The following is a 20901-nucleotide window of genomic DNA, read 5'->3' as shown; positions in this document are numbered from 1 at the left end:
CGCTGTCAGTACTTGCTGTAGCTATGAAATGCACAACAAGCGCCACCCTTTGGGCGCAGAGACCCCCTTCCTATTCCCCCATAGTTCACTCATCTCCCTTCCCAGCACCTTTTCCCATAGTAGAGAGTACATGACTGCTTTCCTATTCCCTCTATGATGTAATGTTATCCTAACTCCTGTTCTTTGCCTCATCCCTGTGCCCCATCACCTGGCTGAACACAGGGAACTAATAGCACGGGAATTAATAGTACTTTATGAACTCATGTATGCTAAGAAAATGTATTTCTGATTATGCCAGCTGTGCCGTAAAGAGTACCTTTAAAAAGGGATTTAACCTCATTCCAATCAGTAGCTGATACCTTCCTTCCCACAAGAAATATTTACCTTTTCTCAAATAAATCATCAGGAGGTCTGTATGGCTGATATTATGGTGAAACCCCTCCCACAGTGTGATGTCATGACCAAGGTCCTGACAGTTTTCTGTCTTTGAACCTGGTTGCATTGTGGCAAATAATGGCTATTTCCAACTGCCAAGCAAGCAATATCTCCCTCTGTGCTTAGATCTCTCAGTAACGAACATTCTGTACACATTACCGGTGATAAATTTCAAAATGTAAATCAGAGAGAGGAAAGATTTTACAATGGACAAACACTGACTAAATAATCTATAAATGAATATTGTAAACAATCAGCAATTTTATTTACGATATTTTAACTACAGTTCATCTTTAACCACTTTACCCCCACCCGTACGGATTTCTCCGTCCCTTTTTCCATCCTTTAACCCCCAGGGACGGAGAAATCCGTACTTTGCGCACTCCCGCCGCTGCCCGCGCTCCCGCTCGTAAACACGCCGCCCGCCGCTAGTAAACACGCCGCCGCTCGCTCGCCCAGAGATCAACGAATGGGAAAATCCATTCCCGTTCGTTGATCTAAGCCCCGCAATGATCCGCTGCCGCTCGGCTGAGCAGCGCGATCATTGTGAGCAATAACACTCCCAGCCTCTTTCTACTTCCTGCAAGTGTCCGGAAGGACGCTTGCAGGTCGCATGAAACAAAAAGTTACTGTTGCCATCTTGTGGCCAAATAGTAAGACTACACCCTAAGCATTTTTCACACACAAAGAAACTAGTTTTACACAAAAAATTAACTCCTTACCTCCCACACTCCCCAATTTTTTTTTTTGTAATTAAAAAAATAAATAAATTACAATTTAAAAAAAATACATAAATAGTTAGGGACTGAACTTTTTAAATATTTATGTCAAGAGGGTATAACACTGTTACTTTATAAACTTTATAAACTATGGGCTTGTAATTAGGGATGGACGCAAAACTGAAAAAAATGCACCTTTATTTCCAATTAAAATATTGGCGGCAAACATTGTGATAGGGACATAATTTAAACGGTTTTATAACCGGGATAAATAGGCATATACATTTAATGGGTTTTAATTACAGTAGCATGCATTATTTAAAAACTATAAAGGCCGAAAACGGAAAAATAATAATTTTTTTCCACATTTTTTCCTATTTTCCCATTAAAACACATTTAGAATAAAATTATTCTTGGCATAATGTCCCACCTAAAGAAAGCCTAATTGGTGGCGAAAAAAACAAGATATAGTTCATTTCATTGCGATAAGTAATGATAAAATTATAGACGAATGAATGGAAGGAGCGCTGAAAGGTGAAAATTGCTCTGGTGGTCAGGGGGTAAAACCCCTCAGTTGGGAAGTGGTTAAAGTACCCCTGAACTGGGTTTTTCCCAACATACTTTTAACTCTTTTTTATCTGTGGTGCTGTGATGTCACATCACCATCCTCACATTCCAGTGCCCCCTGCTCTGCTCAGCCGTAATATTCAACTGAGCAGAACGTCGATTATGGGTGGGAAGGAAGTGGCAGCTCTTCCTCCTCACTGCTCATCCTTGGGAACTCACCGCTTATGGATCCAATATGCTGTAGTGCACACAGCGCGTGTGCAGCCTTGTGGAGATTGAGCTCGGAATGAGGGTGTATGTTCAGCAGCACCCAGTTCAGAGTATATTCAGCAGCACCCAGTTTAGGGGTACTTTAATCTTTGCAGTGTACACAGCTGTTTTTATCTAAACAAAAGTGGAGTTTCCCTTTAACTTCCTGCTTTGATTGGAGTAACAATTTGGAGGGAAAAATAGAGCAGTGCTCTATAGCAGATTTATCCAGTGCAGAAATCACTTTTAGATGTTAAATGTACTGTATGTTCCCATCGGTGAAAAACATAAGTGGAAAATTAGATGTTTTAGTGTCTTAAATTTTAATCTAATAGTGTTTTGGTTAAACTCTCATTCTTGTAATGTTTTACAGCATACGGTGTTCATTTCAAGCAGAAATGTGTAACATTACTTGTCTGTGTCCAGTTTTACCTGCATTAAAAAAAACATGTACTGGTAATTTAGCAGTTTAATTTTCAACAGTAAACTGTATTACTTGCTTGTGATATATAAGGCCAATTGTATGTGTGCCACTGTGGCACATGATGACAGTGACTATAGCATATCAGCTTTGCTCAAATACGGTTTATCAAATACTCTTAAACAGCAGCCCACCCACCACCGACTATAGTCCACTATAGGTGTCATAACAACTTTCTAAGTGTGTCCAAGAGTACCATGGTCCTTGAGAATTCTAACAATGTTCTTAAAAGTCAGTGAGCCACCTATGGAGTCATAAACCTATATGTGCAGACTCCCTCGTCCACCCAGTGCACTGTTTGAGATTTATCCCTTGCATGTGAAACATTTGCTTTTGGAGTTTGCTGGGCAACTAACTTCCTGTACAGCATGCACTGCAATGCAAAATGAAAAGCATAGACACGGATGACTAGATATGCAGATGGCCCATTGCAGTAGCCACAGTACAAGGGCACTATATATACAGTGGGTTGCAAAAGTATTCGGCCCCCTTGAAGTTTTCCACATTTTGTCACACTACTGCCACAAACATGCATCAATTTTATTGGAATTCCACGTGAAAGACCAATACAAAGTGGTGTACATGTGAGAAGTGGATCGAAAATCATACATCATTCCAAACATTTTTTACAAATAAATAACTGCAAAGTGGGGTTAATATTCGGCCCCCTGAGTCAATACTTTGTAGAACCACCTTTTGCTGCAATTACAGCTGCCAGTCTTTTAGGGTATGTCTCTACCAGCTTGGCACATCTAGAGACTGAAATCCTTGCCCATTCTTCTTTGCAAAACAGCTCCAGCTCAGTCAGATTAGATGACCAGCGTTTGTGAACAGCAGTTTTCAGATTTTGCCACAGATTCTCGATTGGATTTAGATCTGGACTTTGACTGGGCCATTCTAACACATAGATATGTTTTGTTTTAAACCATTCCATTGTTGCCCTGGCTTTATGTTTAAGGTCATTTTCCTGCTGGAAGGTGAACCTCTGCCCCAGTCTCAGGTCTTTTGCAGTCTCCAAGAGGTTTTCTTCCAAGTTTGCCCTGTATTTGGCTCCATCCATCTTCCCATCAACTCTGACCAGCTTCCCTATCCCTGTTGAAGAGAAGCACCCCCCGAGCATGATGCTGCCACCACCATATTTGACAGTGGGGATGGTGTGTTCAGAGTGATGTGCAGTGTTAGTTTTCCACATAGCGTTTTGCATTTTGGCCAAAAAGTTCCATTTTGGTCTCATCTGACTAGAGCACCTTCTTCCACATGGTTGCTGCGTCCCCCACATGGCTTGTGGCAAACTGCAAACGGGACTTCTTATGCTTTCTGTTAACAATGCCTTTCTTCTTGCCACTCTTCCATAAAGGCCAGCTTTGCACAGTGCATGACTAATAGTTGTTCTATGGACAGAGTCTCCCACCTGAGCTGTAGATCTCTGCAGCTCGTCCAGAGTCACCATGGGCCTCTTGACTGCATTTCTGATCAGCGCTCTCCTTGTTCGGCCTGTGAGTTTAGGTGGATGGCCTTGTCTTGGTAGGTTTACAGTTGTGCCATACTCCTTCCATTTCTGAATGGTCGCTTGAACAGTGCTCCGTGGGATGTTCAAGGCTTTGGAAATCTTTTTGTAGCCTAAGCCTGCTTTAAATTTCTCAATAACTTGATCCCTGACCTGTCTTGTGTGTTCTTTGGACTTCACGGTGTTGTTGCTCTCAATATTCTCTTAGACAACCTCTGAGGCCCTCACAGAGCAGCTGTATTTGTACTGACATTAGATTACACACAGGTGCACTCTATTTAGTCATTAGCACTTATCAGGCAATGTCTATAGGCAACTGACTGCACTCAGATCAAAGGGGGCCAAATAATTATGCACACACCACTTTGCAGTTATTTATTTGTAAAAAAATGTTTGGAATCATGTATGATTTTCGTTCCACTTCTCATGTGTACACCACTTTGTATTGGTCTTCCATGTGAAATTCCAATACAATTGATTCAGGTTTGTGGCAGTAATAGGACAAAATGTGGAAAACTTCAAGGGGGCGAATACTTTTGCAACCCACTGTATGGGGCACTATTTGCTGCAGAGGACAATCACTACAAAGAGGACACTAAAGGGCATCATGGTTATGTTCATGGTATATTATACAGGTGGCAATATTATTCAGAGGGCAATAAACAGTGGGCATTATCATCTATAGGGAGAAAGAAACAGGAGCCACTTGTTTACAGGGGACAATATTCTCTATTGGAGGCAATATTTCCTGCAGGATGGCACTATACAAGGCACACTACTCTCTAAAGAAGAAATACAGTATGTTCAGTAAACAGTGGTAGTTATAGTGTGTGCAAGATGGCACTGGTCACTCAGCCACCTGTAAAAGTGCATTTTGTTTGGTATTTAGAATGGTTTTATGGATGAAGATTGGACATTTCTTAGGGCATGACCTACAGTATGCAAATTAAAATGTACCCATTTCTGCTTCAGGAATGTTAGAGGCATATGAAATGTAAGCAGACTGTACTGTAGACGCACATTCATCTATAGCTTGAGAGACAGAGGCTGGGCTCGAAGTATCGGAGACAGAGCAAAACGTAGTGGAATATTTTATTCCACAGACATAGAAGCCTATAGAAAATGTGAGGTGAAGCCTCAAATAAATTGCAAGAGACAGCTGCTCTGTTTTTCTTTGCTGTGGTATTTAAATCAACCTCATTGCGAGCAATTTAGTTTGTTAATCTACAAAAAATGGTTCAGGGCGTGGAGTGCACTTAAGGCTAAACACACACACAGCAGTACCAGCCATGAACCAATCTCTTCAAGTCACTGTAGAGGTTACAAAATACGACACACGCGATAGCATTTGGCATGTGACACTGAGACATTAGTTAGATAGCAGAAGAATAGTTTTCTGCAGACATCCTTCTGTCTGCAGGACACAGCTGGAAGGCACTCTGCGTTTAAAATGGAAAATTACTGACAGCAAAACAAAAACAGCCCAAAAACAAGAACAGAAAGTTCATACGCAAGACCTAGTTTAATATTATTCATCATCATGGCCCAGTGCCTAAGGGCAGCTGATAGGTTGTGATTAAGCTGACAGACTTTCCTCAATCATCAGATTCCTTGCACCATGGAAACGAATGAAGAATCGCCCTAAACTTTACAAACCTGGCATTCATTTTTCACACAGTTCTCCAGAATCTGCTACAAGTGCTGCTGGTAGTTATTGTATAGAAATGATGACTGCAAGGCAAATTTGTTCACACTTTCTGTACACTGAAGAGAGAGCATTCTGCATACTATTCCTGGTGTTTATGTGCCAATTACACAGCCGTTCATCTCATGTTCCAGTCCTTGGAACCCTAATCTTAAATACACTTTTAGTGATGAAAATAAAAATATCCCACAGACTGAATCCTTGACTCTAGATTAGTGTCAACAACTGTAACATGTTCAAGGCTACCCTCTCATCTCTGTCAGCTATGTCTGCTGCATGATAGTAAATATACAGAGGCATAGAGACGGCCACACCAGCTATGTGCTCCAGACCCATGTGTCTTCCTCAGTCAGAAGGATTAAAAGGGCACTAGTATTAAAATTAAGCAGTGAAGTCCAAAGAAAGTGGTGTGGTGGGATGAATGTAGTTTGATGAGGGGACTGCACTGTTTAAGAATATCAAGCAAGTTGCACAGATCAATGCAGATAGATTCCACTAGATTTAATGAGAGCCAAGTATTTCACCTTGTGATGTTCTCTTGGAGATATCTGCTCATCTTATAACAAAGCTATAGGTTTTCCTCAGGTAGCATATGGAAGTCACCTGATCTGGGCATTTTCAGACAACAAGCACTAAGACCACCAGACATCTGCTTAACAGCCAGTCTAGGGGAAGCAGTACCTGATGTTTATTCACCACCTGTCTCCATAAACACAAGCATTCACCACTCATTCACCTCTCATTGAGGCACTCCTAGCAGGAAAAAAATGCTTCTATTAAGACATTCTTACTGATCTGATGAAGCGGACTGTGATCCACGAAACGCGTTGTCAACTGAGTTTCTGATTTTCTATTTAATAAATGTGTTACCATTTACTGCCATTTCCTTCTTCATAGAGGTTTTTTTTTTATCACGGACGTGTTTATTGTTTTCAATATAAAGGTAAACATATCCATAGAAACATGTATAAAAAATATAAACAGTAATAACATGTGCATTGCATAAGGTACAACAAAGTCTGCAACAGCAGAAGGAATTACACAAAAAATTAACGTAGGTGTCGGCAGCACAAGGCATCATTTACAGACACCACCAAAAGTCAACAAATAGCTGAATTAGTATATCAATGAGAAGGCCACCGCGCAGAATCGGTGACCCAGATGCTCTTGACTGAAAGTACCTTATATTTGAATGGATAGCCTGGGAATTAATAAGTTGGTTAACTAGCAGGAAGGAGAATATCTCCAGACTCAATTGGTCCCATAGCTAGGGGGCTATAAGAATTGTTAGATAGATGGGACAGAACCATCTAGGAGAAGAGAAGGGAGAGAAGAAGAGGGAAAGACAGAGGCAATAGAGAAAGTAAAGAGGTTGGTGCCGTTCGACGCTCTGCTAATCCTCCTATAGAGGTTTTTTGTTTTTTTTACATCTCTTTCACATGCCAATTGTTTTCATTTTTGGGTTGCCTCCTCCCTCCAGGTATTAACCTATATTTATTCATATTATGTTCATATTTATCCATGGTACTGATGTCTTCGACAGCACCCTCAAGATTAAACGGTCATATTGTTGTTCCCTCAGAAGTGATAATCTAATACCCAGTGGCGTACCTAGAGCATTTGACATCTCAGAAGAAGTAGTTACCGTACATTACATATACACATATGCAAACTTAGTTACCGTACATTAGCCATACATTATCAGTGCATTGTGGTGCTATACAGCAGCCATGTGTAGAATACAAGCAACCTTAAGACTCCATCACTAGTTGAAGACTTTGATGGCTGAGCAGGGATTTTATTTAGTCTCCAACCGTTCTGCAGATATAAAGTTGGCTTCATAGTTAATAGGTTTTTCTGTACTTCAGGAATATCAGTGATTGAACTTATCAGCGAGAGAAGAAGAATTACAGAAGCAACAGCCAGAAAGTTAAAGAATTTTGCACTTAGATTTGTTATTATAGTCAGGCAGATCAAGCCAGTTTGACAATACACATTTTTATAATTTTTCCTCCTTTCCAGTTCTTTGAGTGTTATTCCAAGATTATCTGTTCTGTCAGTCCAAATACATTATTGCTTTTTATACCACTAAAGCTGTCTGTAGGCACATACAGAATGTAAGGCCTCATTCCACTTACGCGTTGCAAAACACATTCAAAACCGCGTCAGTATTATCATGCATGTCATATAGTGTATTTCTATGTGTGTTGATCAGAACAGGGAGATTGCATGTGGGAAAAACGCCTATAAATGTATCGCTATACGTTTCTGTGCGCTACATTCAGCGCACTCAATGACTTCCATTAAACATGCAACACTCAAAAATGCATGCATTCTTGCATTGCGCTAAAGGTGTAGAATGCAACGCAAACATGGGAACATTACTGCTGAAACCAATGGCTCTTCTTTTGTCCGTGCAGATCACATTGCGTTGGCGTTTATGAAAACACATCAGTGGAAACAAAACAACAAAACATTTGTAAAGCGCTTCTCTCCTGTGGGATCCAAAGTGCATAAACTTGTCTCAGATCAGTACATAGTTAAGTCTTACAGGGGAAAAGGTTATGTGATCAGAAATGCCAGACTAAACAGGTGGCTTTTCAATTCTGATTTAAATGCCTTCAGGGTTGGAGCTGTCTTTATTGGGTGTGGCAAGGTGTTTCAAAGAGTATAGGCAGCATCACAGAAGGCTCTGGCTCCAAAGGTTGGACTCTGGAAGTGGTCAAGTTATTCATCTGAGGTTGGGATCAGAGGTTTGTGCCAGACCAGGTATCACAAATATCTTTTTTGTTACATTAATTTTTTATTTTTTTATTTTTAGACGGCTCGCAAGGATGTGCTTGCAGTGAGCACTGCTGAAGTAAAACGATGCCTTTTTTCAGCAACTTTCATGTGTATTTTGTCTGTGTAGATGCTTCCTGGTACACCATACTTTTCAGGCGCTCACATTCGTAGCCAAAAGTTCTACAGGCACTTGTATTGACCTGATGAAGCGGGCCAAGACTCATGAAATGCATTGTCTACCGTGCATGAATAAACTTTTTCCATAAATAATGGTTTGTCCTTCTGAGAAGGTAAGAAATTACGCGTCTAATATATACCACATCTAGTAGTAACATATCATCAATGGCGTCTCCACCAGTGGTTTTTAGTCCATACCCCATAGGGGTTTTTTTAGTCACGAGGACCTATAGTCCTCACAACTAATCCAGGAGAGCAACGACCAGCATCTGTCAGATCTGGGACACCGAGTGGGGACAGTTATACTCCTGCAGGCTCAAACGGTGGTTGCAAGTTTTGTAAAATAAACTAGAAATTTATAAAAACTACAACACAGCTCACACTAGACAGAATATTAAAATGTAACAGGTGATTCAATGAGAATGCATGAATATGAAAAATTTGAAAGCCATGAAAGACCAGGAAATGTTCAATCAAATAAACTTACTTTTAAGAAAATAACAGCAATTTACAAAAGACAAGATGAGAATGTGGAGGAAAAGGCATTTCCTGTGAGCTGCATATCTGAAATATCATCATACTGAGATGATTCACCTTACTACTAAAAGAAGAATAAACATCTGCAAGTAAAGATATGCTAAACATTTCAAGAGGTAAAACATTAACAGAAGTCTGGTAGGAGGTATGTTCTAGTTATTTTATAGGCAAATACTTTCAACTTTCTCACCTGTCCTTGTTCTTGACTTTGGCCATGAATTTTAATAGGAGCTATCGGAGGCCACAGACTGTCTATCAGGCTGAAAAGTCCTGGTGCCCTGCAAATATATTTAAACATATTTTATTACATTGTAAGACATATTTAAATAGGTTTCTCACATGTATTAGATAAGTACTGTATATTCTGGTGTATAAGACTACTTTTTAACTGAGGAAAATCTCCTCAAAAGTCGGGGGTCGTCTTATACACCGGGTGTCGTTTTATAGGGCGGGTGCTGAAACTTCAGAGCCGGACTGGACAATCTGCGGTTGAAAGCAGCAAGGAGCGGTGCTGTACAACTATGGTAGAAGAAAATCCACTCACCAGGATTCCTGGAAAGAAGTGACTTAATGCGGTCACGATGACAAGGTGAGGGGGCACCTCACTGGGAAGGTGTAAGTGAAGTCAGAGCAAGCTGCAGGAGTCCAGGACACCCGGGGTATGGAAAAAAAAAAAGAGAGCAGTGCTGTGCCCAGAAAAACACACCTCTTTCACCCATATGGCCTGCCCTTGTATCCTATTACCGTACCTACTTCTCTGCCTCTCAGATCTCGCTCCTGAGGACTGCAGTGAAGCGTTGAAGGCACGCATGTGCGAGATCTAAAAGGCAGAGAAGGAAGTTACATCGCTTGCCGTGATTGGCTGGTTGTTGTATACTGGGTACCACATAGAGTACAGCACCAGTATCTGTACCTGTTTATACAGTTTAGCATCAGCACACACAGTACAGTATACAAATGTTCAAGAGTCAAGAGGGGTAGTCTTATAGGGTGAGTATATCCCAAGATGTATATTTTAACTGGAAAAGTTGGGGGTTGTCTTAAACGCCAGAATATACGGTATTACTTTTTTATTTCTATGCATAGACATAATATATACATGTCTCTAGTTGAAACCTACCAAATACAGCGCATGTATTAGAACACCGTGGGCGAGATGGGCACCAGGAGAGCCAAAATGGCGGCTCTCCCTGCTGCCGCTAAACTCCCCGGCAGAGTTAAATACTATTCCCTCTCAGAGTTGTCACAACTCAGAGGGAGGTATAATTTGGGGTCCAGCGAATGCTGGAGCCCCAAATTACTCTTAGGTGCCCTCCACAGCATAACATTGTTGCTATGGGGCTCCTGGTTTTGGCTGGGCACTGAAACCACCTGGTTCATAAATACACCGCTTCCTTCCATGGGAACATTTGGCACTTCATGTTGCTCAACAGTCACTGGCAATGTGACTCTCTTCACAGTACTAATCGACACACTGCATATAGTCTAACAACACTCAGTGAATGGGCTGCATGTGGCTATATATTTCAGTGAATGAGCAGTTGTCTAAAGGCTACTCTTCATTAATTAAAATATCGAATAGGTAATGCATATATCATTGCAACACAGATCATTTTCTAATTTAATAAGATTATAAATTACTTCTTCATTTTACAGTAAGGCTGAATGCACATTGCACCAGATGCACAACGTTGCAATCACAGCGTATTCGCTCAGGATACACTGGTGTGGTCTGTCACAGTCTCCATCAATTGTTTACATACACATCCTATCTGCTGCTGCCACCACTCGTCCGGTCAACACGCTGCTGCCACCGCCATTTGAGTCCGCCACTGCTGGTCGGGTGCACTGCAGGGGACAAGCTGGTTCACCGAGTGGTGGACCAATGAGAAGCCTCCCTGGGGAGGAGGGATTCTCATTGGTCTGTTGCAATCCAATGGGGAATCCCATAATGCTTCTGCTGGTGTTCTGACCTGTATAGCAGCTTGTCCCCTGCAGTGGACCTAAAGGCAGAAGGTGATAGAGGACAGGTGACTAAACCTCCCAACCTTATCGGAACCGAGCAAACATATCTGTTCTGTAAAGACCTTTGTGAATGGATCCTATTGCCTAGAATAGGGTCGATTTGTATGTCTGCTGATTTACGCATTTCCACTACGATAACTGGAACTGATTTTTTGGCAGTGTGAAACCAGCCTAACTGTACTTTCAAACTACAGTATATTTATCTATGGCTTTCCACCTATTGTAAATGGCACTGGCACACCCACATAGGTGTTAACTACTGTTCTCTACTTCTAACTACTGTGGCCCCCGGGTCCCATGTGACAGCACGAATATGGCACATACACCAACGGCAATGTAGACCTGGATCCCATAAACCATAACAGAAGCCAGGTCTAAAATAAAAAAGCCTTTGGCTAATTCTGTTTACAATCCCCACTCCTGTTATGTGGGACCTGGGAGCAGCAGTGATGAGAACTATATAATGGCACATCCCAGGTAGGGAGTGTCATTTACAATATATCGGTACAGGTGGGTCGTGGATAAAAGTACTTAATTTTGAAACTACAGTTAGGGATAGGGTTAACCTTGTTGAACACTAGTTGAAGACTAACGGATGAACAGGGATTTTATTTAGTCTCCAACCGCTCTGCAGATCTAAAGTTGGCTTCAGGGTTCTTATGTTTTTCTGTACTTCAGGAATATCAGGGATTGAATTTATCAGCGAGAGAAGAAGAATTACAGAAGTAACAGCCAGAAAGTTAAAGAATTTTGCACTTAGATTTGTCAGGTGGATCAAGGCAGTTTGACAATGCACATTTTTATAATTTTTCCTTTCTTCCAGTTCTTTGTGTGTTATTCCAAGATTATCTGTTCTGTCAGTCCAAATATATCATTGCTTTTTATACCACTAAAGCTGTCAGTAGGCACATACATAATGTAAGGCCTCCTTTCCACTTATATAATGGCACATCCCAGGTAGGGAGTGTCATTTACAATGTATGAGTACAGGTGGGTCATTGATAAAAGTACTTCATTTTGAAACTAAAGTTACATTGTAATTTCAGTTTGCAGCAGCAATAAATGTCCACTACAGGTTAAAAATGCAATCTAATATTGTGCAGAAACCATAGAAAAAACAGATTCTTACTCAGGACTTCTCAGAACATTCAGCATTGACCTAGAAGTCAGCATATTTCAGGAAGCAACATTTCCAGTGTACAGTACAGGATATGGTAGTAGGTACATAAAGGGTAAGGCAATTAACCATGTAATACACTGACATGTTCTAAGCCTGATAAGTGGATACATTTCAGATAACTTTCCATACATAAAAATATAACAATATGTATTATATAATGTATTATTGTACAGAAAACTTTGAAACATATTTCCAAACTTACTAGTAACTAATTCATTAAAAAACATCTGGAAACAGTAGCACACATTATTTTTACTTGTTAGTACCAGAATGCTGTGTTGTGATTAGAAGCCAAGTACATGCCATTTTCGTGCACTTAGTTTCCTGCTGTCTAATGATAGAGGGATTAGGCACCTCAGCACACTCCTTCAATCATTTTCAGAAATTCATAGTGCCATTTGTATTTATAACAATATTGAAATGTCCATAATCAATACATTCAGCCGCTCAGGCCTACAGTACAAAATATTAAATACTTTTTGGAAAGGAATGACATTTGAGTAGCGCTTGTGTCACAGCAGAAGGTCAGATACATTTTGTTCTGCTATCTTTGAATTACTGTTTTGGTTGAGAAACTTTCACAGTGTTATAATGGCTAAACAGCATCTCCACACAGGAGAGGTCTGGAGCTTTCCAGGCAGGCAGGAGGGAAATTACTGAGCTGCACGCAGGTTATCATGTGATGTCAGAATGAGGTGCTGCCATAGCTGGGCTACTGACATTCTGTGAAGTGGTTTCCTCATGCTCTGTGACACACTATGTAAATTAGCCATGCATACTCTGTGAGGTACTTTACTTCTTCCACACTGAGATGTTGTCATCTGCATTACATGAAAGCTGCTGATTATATACAGTACAATGTCAGTTGTACAAGATTTAAACTTGTTACTGATATCATGCACAATAAAGGAGTTACACATATATGTAGTCACTTTAGCTAGATTCAAACAATTTTATCATGATAAAAATAAATATTGAAGAGTTTGAATTCACAGTAGCCAGTGTTCAACTCAAGTGTCCAATCAGGATCAGTGTAAACTCCTGTTTTTTCTTCGCCTCATGACTGGTAATGCCACTGATTATGTGATATTGGCTATGGTTACAATGTGGAGCTTTTGGCGAACCCAAATACACATCTGAACAAAATAATTGTAATCATTTCACATGCCAAAATATTTACACATCAATAGCCAGGAGTCTGCCAGCTAGCCTTGCTGTGTTCCTTTTACTCATGGCTAATCAACCATTAGGCCTCAAAGTGTGCACATTACGCATAACAAACCAGTCCATGGAAAAGTACAACTTCTCTGCTTTGTAATAGATTCATGATGTCTACACCATGTTTCTGAATACTGTTAGTTGAATGTGCATAAAAACTAACCAAATTGTGAAATAAAAGCAGCTTAATGCACATAGTGTGAACTAGGACATCTGAATGTGCAGCAGTACATTATTGTATTTATGAGAACCAAGTATAAACCTGGTGTAACAATACTGTATGTAAATCCCATTCGAAAGTGCAGAAACCATGTTAAAGTAAGGGCTCATATTTAAAGCCTTTTTTGATAGGATATTTTTTATTTAAATGTTTAAAACAGAACATGTTTTATTCTGCTGCATTTAAAAATGTGCAAATGCATTACAACCGGAGTACAAATGCAGCACAATCACAATATAGATGCAATATATTAATCTACTGTATTTGTAGTACATTTAAACATGGACCTAAAAGTTTCTTAAAGTATCCTGTATTGAGAGGGATATGGAGGCTGCCAATCTTATTTCTTTTTAAAGGACACCTGAACAATTAGATATTTAGTCCCAATATTGGGAAGTGGGAAGCCTCTGGATGATCCAGGGAATTCATGGATCCTACTACAGCCCACCATTCCAGCGCAGGGACCACTCTATACCTATTTAACAAAAGCGTGTCAGATAGGTCTCTTCTGGTCCTGAGAGCACATCTGGACTGGGCATGTGCAAGTAATGTCCGAGCATGCCCAGCACTGCAGAATGAAGGGCTCTGTGATTTTATTTTATTTTGAAAGTTAGCACTGTACTGATTTACTCCCCTTCTAACTGTGTGAATAGCTGATTAATCTATAGCTGAGATAGTGTGATCATTTTCTTTCTTATTGTCATTCCACATTTTTTGGTACCATGTTTTGAAATGAAAGTTCAGTTAAAAATATGTGAAAAAGAATGAAGGGCTCTGCATGGAGGAAAAAAGCAATGCATGAGCGTCTTCATTCAACTGGGCATGCACCGATGCAAAGTACAAATACGCTCGTCCACCATCATGAACATAGAAGATGTTGATGAAACCTGTGCTGGAACCAGGCCTGGATTTACCGCACAGGAGCCTATAGGCACATGTCCAAGCATGTCCTATAGCCTATGTTCCAGCTGTCACTTCTTCCCTACTTCCCTTGCCCATCATGGGTAGCTACAGGTGCCCTTAGTATTCGGTAGCAGGAAGTACCCTCAATACTAAGCACCGGTAGCTAGAGGTGCCCCAAGTATTAGGTAGCTAGAGGAACCTCAGTATTAAGTAGCTAGTTGTGCCCCTGACTGAAGTCAATGGAGTGCAGTAAGTTGGCCGAGTACACTTCTCATTTACACTCTGATAGGGACTCTGCATAGGAAAGAAGGAAGTGAAGGAGGGAGCAAGGGAGGCATGGGTGTGTGTGTGTGGGGGGGGGGGGTGTCTACAGTGCCTTATGGTAAATCCAGCCATGGCTGGAAGAATGGGCCAGTGTTGCCAACCTTTCACGTTATTTTTTACTGACAAATACCTAAAAATTTACTGACAAACGATTGCTTTTACTGACAAAATCCTCGTTGAAAAATGGGCGTGGTCACGCAACAGAATGTGGGTGTGGTCATGGGTGGGGCCAAATATACATGATTTTAGTAGTGCTGTAAAAGGTCTGCAGGGGAAGTTTGAGCTCTGCCATAGTGTTTCCCCCCTTCCCCCAAAATACATGTAATCTTACAGCATTTCACCAAAAATCCACGTAAAAATACAGATAATATGGCAGTGGTTCCCTAAAAATAGATGTAATCTGGCAGCAGCGATTCCCCAAAAATACACATAATCTGGCAGTAGTTCCCCAAAATACACTTAATCTGACAGCAGTGGTTCCCCAAAAATAGGTGTCCCCAGAATAGGTGGCCAGGGGTAGAGATGTCCCCAGAACAGGTAGCCAAGGGTATATATGCCCAGTATATGTAGGCAGTGGTATATGTCCCCAGTATATGTAGCCAGGGGTATATGTGCCCAGTATATGTAGTCAGGGGTATATGTGCCCATTATATGTAGTCAGGGGTATATGTCCCCAGTATATGAAGGCAGGGGAATATGTGCCCAGTATATGTAGGCAGGGGAATATGTGCCCAGTATATGTAGGCAGGGGTATATGTGCCCAGTATATGTAGGCAGGAGTATATGTGCCCAGTATATGTAGGCAGGGGTATATGTCCCCAGTATATGTAGCCAGGGGTATATGTGCCCAGTATATATAGCCAGGGATATATTTGCCCAGTATATATAGCCAGGGGTATATGTGCCCAGTATATGTAGTCAGGGGTATATGTGCCCAGTATATGTAGTCAGGGGTATATGTGCCCTTTATATGTAGTCAGGGGTATATGTCCCCAGTATATGTAGGCAGGGGTATATGTCCCCAGTATATGTAGGCAGGTGTGTATGTGCCCAGTATATGTAGGCAGGGGTATATGTCCCCAGTATATGTAGCCAGAGGTACAGTGGAGGAAATAATTATTTGACCCCTCACTGATTTTGTAAGTTTGTCCAATGACAAAGAAATGAAAAGTCTCAGAACAGTATCATTTCAATGGTAGGTTTATTTTAACAGTGGCAGAAAGCACATCAAAAGGAAAATCGAAAAAATAACCTTAAATAAAAGATAGCAACTGATTTGCATTTCATTGAGGGAAATAAGTTTTTGAACCCCTACCAACCATTAAGAGTTCTGGCTCCCACAGAGTGGTTAGACACTTGTACTCAATTAGTCACCCTCATTAAGGACACCTGTCTTAACTAGTCACCTGTATAAAAGACACCTGTCCACAGAATCAACCAATCAAGCAGACTCCAAACTCTCCAACATGGAAAAGACCAAAGAGCTGTCCAAGGATGTCAGAGACAAAATTGTAGACCTGCACAAGGCTGGAATGGGCTACAAAACCATTAGCAAGAAGCTGGGAGAGAAGGTGACAACTGTTGGTGCGATTGTTCGAAAATGGAAGGAGCACAAAATGACCATCAATCGACCTCGCTCTGGGGCTCCACGCAAGATCTCACCTCGTGGGGTGTCAATGGTTCTGAGAAAGGTGAAAAAGCATCCTAGAACTACACGGGAGGAGTAAGTGAATGACCTCAAATTAGCAGGGACCACAGTCACCAAGAAAACCATTGGAAACACATTACACCACAATGGATTAAAATCCTGCAGGGCTCGCAAGGTCCCCCTGCTCAAGAAGGCACATGTGCAGGCCCGTCTGAAGTTTGCCAATGAACACCTGAATAATTCTGTGAGTGACTGGGAGAAGGTGCTGTGGTCCGATGAGACCAAAATAGAGCTCTTTGGAATTAACTCAACTCGCTGTGTTTGGAGGAAGAAAAATGCTGCCTATGACCACCCAAAACATTGTCCCCACCGTCAAGCATGGGGGTGGAAACATTTTGCTTTGGGGGTGTTTTTCTGCTAAGGGCACAGGACAACTTAATCGCATTAACGGGAAAATGGACGGAGCCATGTATCGTGAAATCCTGAACAACAACCTCCTTCCCTCTGCCAGGAAACTGAAAATGGGTCGTGGATGGGTGTTCCAGCACGACAATGACCCAAAACATACAGCAAAGGCAACAAAGGAGTGGCTCAAGAAGAAGCACATTAAGGTCATGGAGTGGCCTAGTCAGTCTCCGGACCTTAATCCAATAGAAAACCTATGGAGGGAGCTCAAGCTCAGAGTTGCACAGAGACAGCCTCGAAACCTTAGGGATTTAGAGATGATCTGCAAAGAGGAGTGGACCAACATTCCTCCTAAAATGTGTGCAAACTTGGTCATCAATTACAAGAAACGTTTGACCTCTGTGCTTGCAAACAAGGGTTTTTCCACTAAGTATTAAGTCTTTTATTGTTAGAGGGTTCAAAAACTTATTTCCCTCAATGAAATGCAAATCAGTTGCTATCTTTTATTTAAGGTTATTTTTTCGATTTTCCTTTTGATGTGCTATCTGTCACTGTTAAAATAAACCTACCTTTGAAATGATACTGTTCTGAGACTTTTCATTTCTTTGTCATTGGACAAACTTACAAAATCAGTGAGGGGTCAAATAATTATTTCCTCCACTGTATATGTCCCCAGTATATGTAGCCAGGGGTATATGTGTCCAGTATATGTAGTCAGGGTTATATGTGCCCAGTATATGTAGTCAGGGGTATATGTGCCCAGTATATGTAGCCACTAGCCAGAGGTATATGTCCCCAGTATATGTAGGCAGGGGTATATGTCCCCAGAACAGGTAGCCAGGTGTCCCCCCAGCAGGAGGGGAGCAGTGCAGAGAAGAGGGAGAGCTGTGGGGACAGCGGGGAAGGGAGGCTATCTTCCCCCTCCTTCCCTCACCTTGGGGCTCTCCCTCCCTCGCTCTCCCCTCCAGAAGTAAGTTTTGTGCCGCGGCTGGAACTTACCTCCATCTCGTTGCAGGCGCGGGATGGATTTGCCGCTAGTCTGGTCTGGCCCAGACCAGAGCAGCGGCACCAAAACTTTCGGCGCTTGGAGCAAGCCGGAGGTAAGTTCCGCCCACTGCCAAACGCCGCACAACACTTCGTTCTGGAGGGGAGAGCGAAGGAGAGCCCTAAGGTGAGGGAAGAGTGGGGAGACGTCCGCCCTTCTCCACCGCTGATCCCACAGCTCTCGCTCTTCTCTGCACTGCTCCGATTGGCCACCCTTACGGACGCTGCTGAATTCCTTACGGAATTCACGGGCAGCTAAATTTGTATCAAAATATACGGAATGCCCATAAATGTACGGGCGGTTTGCAACACTGGAATGGGCTTTAGTGACTGAATGGTGTACTATTTAACACAGGAGGGCCAGCGTTAAAATCTCTGCTCTGCCTGTTTAGTAAACTGCACCTATTTAGTAAAGAGTTTCTTGGGTAAGTCTCCCTAACACTGTTACTGCCTACTGAGTGCGCTGTATTGGCTGCCTCTCAAGCGCTTTACATATACTGGAATTATTCTTATTATTACAAGGATCACGGAAGCCTTTTGACAATCTCTAGGCTTCCAATAGCTGAGGTAAGTATCTAACTTTTTACCCCCTTTGCACATAAGATTTGTTTTAAATAATGCCAACTGCCTGGTTGTCCCCCTGATACTGCGCCTGTAATGCCATCGGCCACTGAACCAGAACAGAGATGTACATCACACATTCTGACTAAAGTTTGATCCCACTAACCATATGCTTATTACAGATGCGTAATTCGGACACTATTGAAGCCTGATAAAACAGCAGGTATCTAGCATTATTTAAAAGTAAATAAATATATGCCTAAATATATGACAGACTCTATATCCTTATCACTGCAGGATTACTCTAGTGTTACATGTCCCTTGGGGGAGCCATGGAACCCAGTCTAAGCACAGCAGAGACCACAAATAGCCTCAGAAGTTGGCCTTCAACACTGAGTACTGCTGGCGATTTGTGCTGGTTGGCTGAGACTACTGGTTAGTTGAGTTCTAGATAACCTGGACTCTACTGTACATAGAGATCAGTCTTTCTGCTTTGTACATTCACATTTCATAGATGTTATGATTTTCAACAAGGTAGGGTTTTTCCCTCAGTTTTACCTATAATGAACAATAAGCAATTAGGGTCCAGTCACACCTGAGTGATTAGTGGGTGATTCCTGCTAATCGCTAGAGCGATAGAGCTTTTTAAAGCGCTAGTGCTGTATTACCCTATGGCAGTGTTCTCATTGCTGTGATTGGCACTGACTGCGGGCGTTTTGCGATTAGCGCCAATCGCAAACCGTGTTCCCTGCAGCATTTTCCCACGATTCTGGAGCGATCGCGGTACAGTGCTCTGAATCCCAGAAGTGTCCAGTGATTTTACAGGCGTAATCGCGGTAAAATCACTTGCGCAAAACGATAGTGATAAGCGATATAATTTTGCACTTTTAGATGTGAACGGGACCTTAGCTTTTAACCCCTTGTGAAAGGCCGATTTATCTGAATAATTAATACATTACAGATAGAAAAATAATCGCTGGCTTTTGCCTGTTGAGTTTCAGTTGCAGACTTGTATCTCTGCAGAGACTGTTAATACCTTATGCATGGATCTCTGTTTCACTGGAAAAACAATTGTGTTAATGAGTATGTTTATTCTCTTAGGATAGCGTGTATTAAGATAATCAAACACTAATTAGATAGCCATACTGTGGACAAGAGCCAGGAAACGTTTTAGAGGTTCTCTCTGTGCCGAAAAGGAATTTTGTGCTGTCAGGAAATCTTGACTAGAAGCCAAAGCAATTTCTCTAGAAGTCTGCATTTGTCTATTATTCAGAGAATACATGCCTGTGCCAGAAAACCCTCCACAAAGTAGTGGCAGAACTCCGAATTACAAACATGGGGACAATGAAGCCACCGCAGGGTTTGAAAAATAATAACGGACCCTATGGGAAGAACTCTCACTTTGCACATTAAAGTATACCTGATGTGAGAGGCATATGGTGGCAGCCATATTTATTTCTTTTTAAGCAATATCAGGTGCCTAGCAGTCCTGATGTGGCTTGGATACCGTCTGAATCACAAACCTGAAACAAGCATGCGGCTAATCTAGTCAGACTTTAGCCAGAGCACCAGATCGGCATGCTTGTTCAGGGTCTAAAGCCCCATCTACACCATACAATTTTTTGTCAGTTTCGACTCGATTCAATGATTCGATTGAATTCAATCCGACATGTCCGATCGGGATTTGATTCAATTTTCCATTGCAAAAACAATCAAATACCAATCGGACATGTAGGATTGAACCGAATCAATGAATCGAATCAGACAAAAAAAATTGTATGGTGTAGATGAGGCTTAAAGCTAAAAGTATTAGAGGCACATGGTTAGCAGGATGCCAGGCAATCTTTTTTGTTTAAAAGGAGCTAAATATGTCAGCCTCCATATTCCTCTCACTTTAAGCATACTTTAAAGGGAACCCAAGGTGAGAGAGATATGGAAGCTGCCCTGTTTATTTCCTTTTAAACAATACCAGTACCTCTGACTCAGCCGAATCAGGTTTTACTGGATTAGCCATATGGTTGTTCCAGGATTTTGATTCTGACACTACTTATGCCAGAAAATGAACAGGGATGCCAGGCAACTAGCATTGTTTACACGGAAATAAATATGGCAGCCTCCATATCCTTCCCAGCTTGGGTTCCCTTTAAGGGTCATAGTTTCAATTCCCACCAACTAAACAAGAAAACAAGCTTCCCAAGAAAGCCTAGGGTCT

The 20901-nt window shown here is 41.6% G+C and overlaps 1 protein-coding gene across 1 annotated transcript in view; it reads right to left on the bottom strand.

The window, feature by feature from the left end:
• The window catches only part of SPIDR (scaffold protein involved in DNA repair), a 651436-nt gene that overhangs the window by 93769 nt on the left and 536766 nt on the right, over window positions 1–20901 (bottom strand). Inside the window, exon 12 of the mRNA XM_068237354.1 lies at window positions 9352–9439. Within this exon, the coding sequence (XP_068093455.1) occupies window positions 9352–9439 (88 nt within the window). The remainder of the gene's footprint in view (window positions 1–9351; window positions 9440–20901) is intronic.

This window comes from Hyperolius riggenbachi, chromosome 5, assembly GCF_040937935.1.
Source record: "Hyperolius riggenbachi isolate aHypRig1 chromosome 5, aHypRig1.pri, whole genome shotgun sequence".
In the NCBI taxonomy this organism is placed as follows: Eukaryota; Metazoa; Chordata; class Amphibia; order Anura; family Hyperoliidae; genus Hyperolius; species Hyperolius riggenbachi.
The sequence above is the reverse complement of the archived record's forward strand: the minus strand, read 5'-3'. Positions and strand labels throughout refer to the sequence as shown.